We start from the raw sequence: 11,248 nt of genomic DNA on the forward strand, positions 1-11,248 counted from the left end.
AGATGTAAGTGGGGCTGAGGGAAAGCGAGGCGCGGAGTGATTGAATGAGAAAAGGATATCCTCCTCAGCAGGCAGCTCACAGAATGGATGGCCTTTTGTCTGTGCTGTAGCTCAGCTCTTCAAATCTGCTCCGCCATACGTCAACTTTATAACACAGCCAATGGAAAACACTTAGAATGATAAGGAGCAAGTTTGATTCAACTCTACCAACACTCTATAAAATATTTTTCTACTCACTTCCTTGATTGGTTTTTGAGTTATGACACGACCGCACATCGTCTACACTATGAATAGTCCATAATGCACCTGGGTCCATATTTAACCTTCCAAAAGTGAATCCATTGAACACTTCATTTACCGTACACTAAGTTATTTAAACGCTTTCAAGCCATTCACACGTATAATTAAATTTTAACATTGTGGTTACAGTGTAAAAGTGGTTTATTAGTCATATGAGTATGAGTCTGACTCCAATAATGTGATCTAAAGCACTGGCCACAACAATATATATATATATATTTGTGTACATTTGGCAGGAAGTCATAGAACAACACTATATCCTTATGATCCAGAACACAACCAGAAAGTACAACAGTACAGTGACACTGTGTGTGTGAACAAGGGATCAAGTGTTAGGTGTTGTCTTTTATGGAATATCCAATACTAACATGTAGTATTTATATACCAGTCTCTGAAACCACTAAAAGCAGACAGTGTTGTTGCCAAAGACTGTGGCAATAAAGACCAAATGTTAAGTGCAAACACTGAGAGTATTTCTTTAGTATTTTACTAGACAATTGCTATTTCAAATTCTAGATTTAGTTACACTGACAGAACCTAAGAAACATTTTCCACATTTGTAGAAATTCAATATTTCCAGTGTCAAGCAACAACAACAACATTTTAATTATTTAAAACATACTTAAAAGGCTTAGAACAGATTCGCCGCAGTTTGCTGGTTCCAGAAAAAGCCTGCGCGCCCTTTGTGAGAAACCCACCCACACAGCCACCTCCACATACAGCTTCCTAATAATGCACACAGATGAATAATCAAACACAAACTCACACTCAGGCTGAGGCAGATATTCTTCTTAAGACACTGCACTGATTGAGATTCACTTGAAGAGCCTTTGCGTGACCTTTTCCTTAACCTCAGCCTGAACCACTTAATGCCTTCCCATAATCCTAATCATAATTCACACCTTTACCCTGCATTTTAATCTGTGCCTCAGAAATGAGGGCCTGCACCTCCTATAGACCCAGATCCCTGGGAAGTTCATGTCTTTACCACACTGCTTTCTATACGAGGAGAGAATATAAGAGGGTAAAAACTAAAATGAAACCAAGTGCACGCACACACATGCACGTGCGCGTGCACACACACACACGGATATTGTTTATATAAAGATGATATTAGTGAAATGTGCAATTATATGACCCACAGTTGCTTATTTAATGGTTATCACTGAAAAAGTGTGAATAGATTTTTATTTAATTCAAAAACAAAAGAAGAATGATCATTAATTTCTTTGAATTTGAGTTTTATTTCACAGAGATTTTTTATGTTTAAAGCAGTTTTGTTATATATAAATAAAAAACTGAATTAAAAAAAATAAAAACAGAATGTGCATTTTAATTAACATCTAATTATAAGTCTCATGTTTTGTTTTAATTATACATTTATTCTGTCACCTTGTGTGTATATTTTAATATGTACCAACAAGATTTAAATAGTGTTAAGTAAAAGTTTTACGTCTTTATCCAGAGCAAAGGAAACTGGAAAATGTCAGCGAAACGTATATTTTATGTTTTGTATTTTTTTGTATTTATTGTGGTTATGTTCTTACTTTTTGTTACTGCTAACTTTGGTTTTCACTCAAATGTCATCTTATAAGTCATATTTTTTCTTTCTTTTCCTCTCCTGTTCCCTGTTTACTCATTGCCTTCCGTCAGTACGTCCTGGCTGTGGGCAGCTCTGTCTTTCATGCCATGTTTTACGGCGAACTGGCTGAAAACCAGGATGAAATCCATATTCCGGATGTGGAACCTGCAGCATTTCTGGCCATGTTAAAGTGAGTTCTCAATTTATACTTTGTTGTTTGCTATTCAGTCTTCAACAGTCTTCAAGAATTGAAATGTCTGTACAGCCTATAGTTTATAGAACTGGTTTATTGCTGAGACACAATATATATTCTCTGTTGGTCTCGTTTTATTTAGCCTGTGTTTTCGTGCTGAATCTGTCCCTGCTGTTGTTGTGCCTTCATTGCTGTTTTGTTACATCTTCTCTTCATTAAGTTACGTCTATGCTCTGTTCTTGAAGAAAAGCAAAAGAAAACAGTTTGTTTGTGAGGCTTGTGGGAGAAAAATCTAATTTGTCGTCTGCTAACATAATTTGCAAAGTGATTACACAGTTATGTTTCCATTTATTTAGTTCTGTCATAGACTGTCATACTGTAAGGCCAGAAATGTTAAACTTTCAAAAAAATGAAATTTATACTTGAATCCATAAAAATGCAAGAGACCAAGTGTGTATAAAAAATGTAAAAAAAAATAAAAATCCATGAACATTAAAAATAGATAAACATGCATTTAACCAGGGGTCTCCATCTCAAATGAGCTTGGGGCCACTGTTGCCACTGTCATCTCATTGAAGGGCCAGAAAACAACAGCAGGGTCCGATTACATTATACATCAAGTTGTGGGCGGCATGTGGCTGGTTTGTGGGCCTGAAGAGGCTGGAAAGAAAATTATTTTGCAACTAGAATTTGAAAAGCCTTAAGATTTTTAGCTGACAAACAGAAACGTCTGTCAGTGTATGATTTTGGCCCCGGGGTCTGCAGGTATTATTATATTAAAGAGATTTTGCAAAACCGTCCAGACTGAACTATAGTACATCTGATGTGTCATTACATCAGATAAACTACAGTTCCAATGACTGTGACTCAGTAACTATGACTGACTCTATGCCGATGTTTTTAAAATAGTCTTTTATAACACCCTTAAATATTATATAAAAATACGGAGGACATCCATCTTTTGTTTTTCTTTTCTAAATGTAGTGTTTTTCTCACTACTCTTTTTTTCACGCCGTTCGTCTTTTGCCTTCCCTCTGTGTGACCTCAGAGCTGAGAGAGTCTCTTTCTTATCTTAACAGGTATATTTACTGTGATGAAATTGACCTAAGTGCTGACACAGTGTTGGCCACCCTTTACGCTGCCAAGAAGTACATTGTCCCTCACCTGGCCCGCGCCTGTGTCAACTTCCTGGAGACCAGCCTGAGTGCCAAGAATGCCTGCGTGTTACTTTCCCAGAGCTGCCTGTTTGAGGAGCCGGAGCTGACACAGCGCTGCTGGGAGGTGATTGATGCTCAGGCAGAGCTGGCGTTACGCTCCGAGGGCTTCTGTGACATCGACGCCCAGACCCTGGAGAGTATCCTACAGCGAGAGACTCTCAACACTAAGGAGATAGTGGTATTCGAGGCTGCTCTCAGCTGGGCTGAGGCTGAGTGCCAGAGGAAGGAGCTCACCTCCTCAACTGACAATAAACGAAAGGTCCTGGGCCAAGCCATGTACCTGATACGCATCCCTACTATGGCCCTGGATGATTTCGCTAATGGAGCGGCCCAGTCGGGCGTGTTGACTCTTAATGAGACCAATGACATTTTCCTGTGGTACACAGCATCCAATAAACCCGAGCTACAGTTCGCCAGTCAGCCCCGAAAAGGGCTCTCGCCCCAGCGTTGCCACAGATTCCAGTCCTGTGCCTACAGAAGCAATCAGTGGCGTTACAGGGGGCGCTGTGACAGTATACAGTTTGCAGTTGACAAAAGAGTTTTCATCGCCGGGTTTGGACTGTATGGATCAAGTTGTGGCTCAGCAGAATACAGCGCCAAAATTGAGCTAAAACGTCAAGGAGTACTTCTGGGACAAAACCTCAGCAAATACTTCTCTGATGGTTCTAGCAACACATTTCCAGTCTGGTTTGAGTACCCAGTCCAGATCGAGCCTGATACATTCTACACTGCCAGTGTGGTCCTTGATGGTAATGAGCTCAGTTACTTTGGGCAGGAAGGGATGACAGAGGTGCAGTGTGGGAAAGTGACATTTCAGTTCCAGTGCTCCTCAGACAGCACTAATGGTACTGGGGTGCAGGGCGGACAGATACCAGAGCTGATCTTCTATGCCTGATAAGACCTGTGCACACACTGTATTTACACTGGGCTTCAACTGACTCATGAAAACACAAACACAGCTATCACTCTGTCTGATTGGTCACATGATGTTTTATTATTTTTTCACTACTGCTGAGGAATATGGCTTCAGAAAAAAAAAAGCAGTATTAACTAATATCATGTCTTTTTTTTCTTTTGGATCAGGTAGCAAAAACGCACTGGGGGAAACAAATACTAAAAATATATTTGCACTACATGTGCATGTAAATATGAATATATGTACATTTAGAAATGTAAATGATGCCACAGTGTGGTCCTTAAAAATATATATAAACAATATGCTACAGTATGTTTAATATGTCTATGCCTACATACAGTAGAATGCACATATAGAGCAGCAATACTTCACATACTGTACTCCAAGATGAGCAGCTCCTGTCTGGAACATCGGTGTAAACAATACAAGGCTGAACAACACACAGAGCAGCAGTTGATGGACCATGGAACACACCACGTCTTACTGTAGAGTGCAATATCTATCAGATTTAACCTAAAGAGGTGCAAGTGAATTCGATTTTGATTTTTTTAATTTCTTAAATCCAGTTACAATGCACGGAGAAAAGGTCTTCAGGGGTGTTAAATTACAGTATATGAAGACACCTCCATCATCTCTTAGTAGCATGTACTCTGCACTACCAGTATCTCACCAATTCCTCAGATCAATTTCATTACCTTTAAAGTCCGTATTAACTCTGACCACCACAACACGCCGCAACAATAGGAGATTAATGGTTTCTTTGATTTTTTTCTTCGTGGAAATCCATACCTACTGGAGTACTTACAGCGTCGGCTGAAGAGTTCCGTTTCATCTGATGTGAGAAACTAATTGTTATTGCACTTTGTTTGTTACTTACAGTCTGAAAGCTAATGAAATTTCTGTCAGGAATATCTTCACTCGTATATCTCTAAACGTCTTCCTCCTAATGTCATCATTCTATCGGTGTTTGCAGAAGCCTACTGTTACTGTACATGCTACAAAGTGCACTGTGTTGTTTGGTAGTTAAATCTGTTGTTTTGTTTTTGTTTTTTATTCATGTTATTTTAAATGAAAATTAATTTTATTTTAAAGTGAATATGCTACTGAATATTCTTTAGTGTTTGGTAAACATCCATGGAATTGTCTGCTGACGAGCTCTGATGGTCCAGCTGGTGTTCGTGTCCTGTGCTAATGTGCTACAGAGCAGGGAGGCAAATGAGTGTGTACAATTTTTGATGAAAATGCAAATAAAACAACAACAACAAGGGACACGCTGTTGTTCTCCACACCATTTTTGAACCAGTGCGACTGTATATGTATTTATTTACTGTATATATTGCATTTTCACACACTTTCACTGACACATTCACACCGTCAACACAGATGCCAGCAGTCGTAGTCGGCCACACGCTGACCCACAGCTGCTGTCAAACAGTTTAATATCAGATAAATACCAATCAGCCATATCATTAAGACCACCTTCCCCAAAATTAACAAGTCTGACACCTTAGTTTGAGAACCAACATTTCTATCTTTACCAATTCACCCACACTCTGATACCTGCTGACCTCTGATGAATGGGACCAACCCACAAGTACTGCAGTTTTAGAGCTAATGGTCTAACATCAAACTTGGTTATTTCAGCTTCTGTGACATCAGTTTCAACAACAGAAGTTGACTAATGGTCTAGAATATTCCACAGACAGGTGTCATGATAACCAGTGTTTATTTTAGATTTCTGTGGATCACTGTACGAAACAGAATTGCCCACCTCTTTAAAGACATTATCCTAATTATTTATGCCTCTGTTAAATAACATAGACTGTAGATGAAAAATAGACATAACCCTAAAAAAAGACCAGCATGCAGGCCGCTACTGTAGTAGTGTTGAACTAAAGTCACTTTTACCTGATTTAGAATATAAGTTTATATTTCTCTGAAGAATTTACAGTAGCTCAGCATCTTACTAATATAACAACCTTCTCTCTACAGCCCCGTTGATCATGAGTCTGTAATAATGTAATAGTGGCAAACCTTTGGAATGTTGAAGCGACCTTGCAGTTTTTACAGACTTCTTTCTGAATGCACAATTTCAGAAGTGACCATCAGACTTCAGGAGATAGAGAAAGAATTAATGTTGATCCCAAACAACTAAAATCTGTTGATAAAAGTGTTGAATTCTTTTCCTGATTGTTGCCCAAGTGTTGAATTCTTTTCCTGATTGTTGGCTCTCTGTCTGCTGATAAGAAAGAGGCAGAAGAAAAGTGAATTTTTTATTTCTGTTTATATAACTGTGTTTCAGCCACAGCTTATGGGCCGTTGTTCCAATTGAGTTGTAGTAACAGGGACATGCTGACATAACAATGAATAAACAAGGAGAGCGTATGGATATTTGTGAATAGATCCTGAAACTCTTGATAAAAATCTCCCCCTCCATAACTCCATGTATATTTAAATTAATAATAATATAATCGCTCTCCAGAGAGTTTACTGCAAGTATCTGATAACCAAGACAGTCACTATTTGTAAGACCAACTCTGACACTGTGCCAGTGAGCTGAGAGCCAGTGATGAATTGAACTCAGTATGTTTGGGGAGCCGCTGCAACAACGCTATTTCTCAAGATTTTGACGCTAATGTCGTAAACAAGATCATTAATTGCAGCAGAAACAGCAGGAGACTCAAATGTGTCATGAGTTAGAAACGGCCCTGTTTACCACAGACATGTCTGTACTCCACAAGGATCTGATCCACGGCAACAACATCAAAATGAGCCATTGTGATGTTCTGAATGCATTTTTGCTTATCCTCGAAGAGTTTCTGCTGGAATATAATAATGTGAAACTTTGATGGTCATTTTAGTCCTTGTAGAAAAGAAAAAAAAAATCTGTGAAAGCTCCTGAGTCCAGATCTCTACTGCAGCTACGAGAGGAAGATTATGATCAAGATTTCTGCTGCTTGTTTTGTCAAACGCCATAGATCATCCACCAAAAACCACACAGAACAGAGGTGCCCAACCAGTGGGTCGTGGACCACAACAGGAACGTAGATCGATGGTTATCAGGCAACAAAGAAAAAATTATTATCATATTAATTTAACTTTATTAATTATTATTTGATTCCCTTCTCATTAGAGTCACCTCTTCAAAAGACGCATATCAAAGTAAAAGTCTTTGGAAGGGTTCTTTAAAAACAGGACAAGGATCAGACAGAAGACAAACTTTGGGCTTCAAAACTTAAAGTAAGTTGCATTCACAGCCCAACTTACTCACTTAAATTCAAAGCAGATAAGCAAATAAAAGGATCTGCATATTTCTAGTTGTATTTGTAAATATATAATAATAAACCAACATATGAATATTTATGCAAATACTAATAAATAACATTTATTTTTTTAAAGTCAGGTTTCTAGATGTCAACACCATGGGCTGGATTCTACTACATAAATACAAAATAAATAAATAAAAATAACTGACTGATTTGGCAGCAAGAACATATTTAACACAAAACACAGATCATTTAAGTCAGAGAGAAGAGAAAATGTCAAGATGGGGAACGGTTTGTCCCAGAAAGTTTCATTGAGGATTTAATTAGTGTTGAATGAGAGTTAAGGATGAAAAGATCCAGTCTGACGCAGGAGGACAGGGGATTACCATTCTGCTATGGAACTAAAGCTCTCGGAGATTGATTCTACCAAGTGCAAAAAAGGACCTGAAGAGAACCAAAGGGCCTCAGAGCCAGAGACACACTACCGCACCGCTCGCAGAGGTGGAAGATCGTCGTCGTAGTGGTGGTACATACCGTCGTGTGTTGCCATGCTAATCACAGAAAATGTTTTGGGAGTAAACTTTTCAAGACAAGGAAAAGTGATTTAACCAAACCCCAGTGTTTGCACTGGCTGTTCTAATTCCCTGCAGTGTTACATAATGCATTCTTTTATTTTTATTTTTTGTAAAGAGACCCAAACAATTGTGAGATGGTTGTTCCAGATTTAGATTATGTGGCAATCTAAGACAGTGAGTCACAAAATATACTTTGAATGAATGTAAAACACCACCAGGCAGGCTAGGAACGTATGAATGCAAATATAAATATAAAAATACCTTCCAATAAACACCCACCCTGAAATTAAATAAAAAAGGCAGGAAACTCCACCACACTTCTTTAAGCTAACTTTCAGAGGGTGAGGTGTAAGAGGAAGGGATTAAAAAAACGAAAAGCGAGTCAGGGGCATACAGTATTGTTTTTTCCTCATTAAGAGCGCAGACTGATTTCCCGTCACTGCTCATTACGATCACAAAAATAGCGATGTATGAAATGAGGCTAAATTTAGCCTAGCTTCACATCTGAAGTCCAGCTGCAGATTATTTACTACAAGAGTTTTATTCTGCCATCTTTGCTGTTTTCCTGTTTGTGTTTGAGACACAGACCATTTATAAAACCACACACATGAGAAACGACAGCAGGACTGTGACTGATGACTCTAGACCTCTACTTGGTTTCATGTCTTCATGGTTGATTGTGATTGAACACATTTCTGTAACAGTGCTCCCCGTGTCTGCTGTATTTCTCCATGTCTTCCTCCTTTCCCTCTAACCTAAACCTCTGGTGTGTTCAATGTCCGTTTAGGTTTTATAGAATCACTCGACTGTAAGTGTGATTTGTTTGGGTGTAATGATACTGACCCAGATTTCATTTTGAAAATAACGCTGGGTTAGCGACCAGGACTGAGAGGGAGTCAGCGGATCTTGGCAAGCTGTGACTTTCACACTTGGCAACTGCAATTTATGAACTAAGGAGGAGTGATTGGCTGAAAATAATGTTGTTTATACTGGGCCTTAGAGAAAGGTTGTTGGTTTATTTGAATTGTTTTAAATATTTATTGATTAACACGGTTTGCGGATACCTTCTCTTCTCTATCTTTTAATGTAAAAAAACAACAACACAGAAATAATGATAGGAAACACATTCTGTCTTTGGTCTGCTCACTGCAGGCAATCATACATGCACTGCAACATGATCATTTCCATCTACGCAAAAAGTCAATGAATAAATAATGACAAAGACTACAGCTGTTGGTTTTTAAGAAAATAAGTTGGTATTTGCTTTTCCCTTCACTCATCCCAGAGGAAATCTTGTAGCTCTTGTCTTACCTTCAGTGATGTGCTCTTACTGGAGGTTGATTCTTGACTGTGGTCCATGCAGCTGCAATGAAAGTACAGATGTGTTACAAGTGTAGTGGTGCATTAAAAGCACAAAACCTGCCATGACACTTTGAATGGGTCAGACAAGGGCAAACGAAGGTCAAATTAAATGGTTGTAATCCAGACAGATGTTGGGGGTAACTGAGGCCCCCTCCACACTAATGGCACTCGTCCATCCAGCCAGTATGGTAGGAACAAAGCAGGGGGTGAAAGGGAAATGAAAACGCCAGATGGGTGAGGTAAGTGGCAATTTTGTTCTAACTGTTTCTCAGGTGAGAGATCCATAGCTTCAATAATTATTTCACAGATTACAGATGAAAAAAAGGAACAACAAATTGGCCATTAATCCTGTAAAAATGGCAGAAAAAAAGAAAAAAAAAGGAAAAGTGGAACAGAGTTCAACGGCAGGGTGAAGGTGGAGATGGATTATAGTTCTGTTTTCTTCTCCATCATCCCCATTTTTAAACCCAGATCTGTTTGAGACCTGCAAAATGTAAAGAATGTTTCTTTTTTTTTCTTCCAAAATTATCTCCTACCTCAGAGCTGCTGCCTCCAGCAGTGGAATGAAATTGGGATGCACTGCTGATTCCAGCCTGGGATTGTGTGTCTCAAATCTATTTATTTATTCATTGGTGCCAAGCGGAACTAAACCGTTTCAACAGGCTGGAACACACACAAGTAGTATATTCTATTTTCTTCCAGCCTGTTTACATTTACATGTGTTTTTGTCCTGTGAAATTTAGGCCAAGTACAAAAAATAAACAATGGCATGTAAATGCACTCTGGCAAAAAAAAAAAAAAAAGTAGTTTCTTCTTCATGCACTGTGAAAACTAAATTTGTTGGTGATGCATTATGCTAATGAGGACTATTTATTGCTACAACTACAGTCTAGTATTTCTGTCACCCACAGCCAACACAGCGAGGTCTGATCAAAACCTTCAATGTTGGCAGCTTCCCACTGAGAGAGGTGATGAAGCCTGAGCATGCTACTTTTTTGTATGTACTCAGGAGCCTTTATTCATACTGAAGCATGTCCTCTAAGGCAGCGCAGTGGCTTTGATATCACGGAGTGAGTGGTCCTTTCTCTCCCCAGGGTCTGATATAATGAGAGTACGCTTAGACATGATCTGCAGAGCTCTCAAATATGCTACTTGAAACTGCTCAGGCCTGAGACTCTACGACAAACTCCTTCACTTGAAAGCATGTTCTCAGCTTCTGTTTTCTCAGGTCGGTTACCTGTGGGGAGCAAATGTGTTTTAAAGTGTAGTGCGTAGCGACTAGGAAGGAGAAGGACGAGTTTATCTGTTTTTCAAACTTGCCGTCTCAATCTTTTCCCTCCGACAAATGAGAATTGCTGTCGTTAAATGGATGCATTCACCGTTTGCATTTTACACGATGGAAAGTACACGCGTTTTGGTCGTCACCAATGACAACAATGGTCGTTATCCGCACTGGGATCTTATCTCATGGAAGCAGAGTTATAAACAAGTGTGTAATACTGGGGAGGTTGCTTTTCTTTTGTTAGAAGAATCAAAAATATCACATGGACTCAGCAAAATCCAACAATGAAGCGTGCAAGAACGACTTCCCTCTCCATGATTTTACATTTACTGTATAAAGGAGAATTTTATTTGCCGAAAGGCGATTTTCTCTCCATTTAACCTTCAAGTGACCCAGCATTTCTGAATTATTGCACGATAACCAGCATAATGGTAGTATTACTGTGGAACATTACTGCGTCTGAGTTTTTATAAATGCATCTGGTCACTAAGAGCCCACTTCTCTGGGCTTAATTTAAAGTTTCTTTGGCTTTTTATACGTCCTTACTGGGGCCAG

The 11,248-nt window shown here is 39.0% G+C and overlaps 1 protein-coding gene across 1 annotated transcript in view; it reads left to right on the forward strand.

The window, feature by feature from the left end:
* btbd3b (BTB (POZ) domain containing 3b) overlaps positions 1-4,332 on the forward strand; it is an 8,115-nt gene extending 3,783 nt beyond the window's left edge. Inside the window, exons 3-4 of the mRNA XM_008321927.3 lie at positions 1,954-2,072; positions 3,155-4,332. Of these exons, the coding sequence (XP_008320149.1) occupies positions 1,954-2,072; positions 3,155-4,187 (1,152 nt within the window). The 3' untranslated portion in view covers positions 4,188-4,332. The remainder of the gene's footprint in view (positions 1-1,953; positions 2,073-3,154) is intronic.
* The last annotated feature ends 6,916 nt before the right edge of the window (positions 4,333-11,248 follow it).

The sequence above is a fragment of the Cynoglossus semilaevis genome, chromosome 12 (assembly GCF_000523025.1).
Source record: "Cynoglossus semilaevis isolate Cse_v1.0 chromosome 12, Cse_v1.0, whole genome shotgun sequence".
Taxonomy (NCBI): Eukaryota; Metazoa; Chordata; class Actinopteri; order Pleuronectiformes; family Cynoglossidae; genus Cynoglossus; species Cynoglossus semilaevis.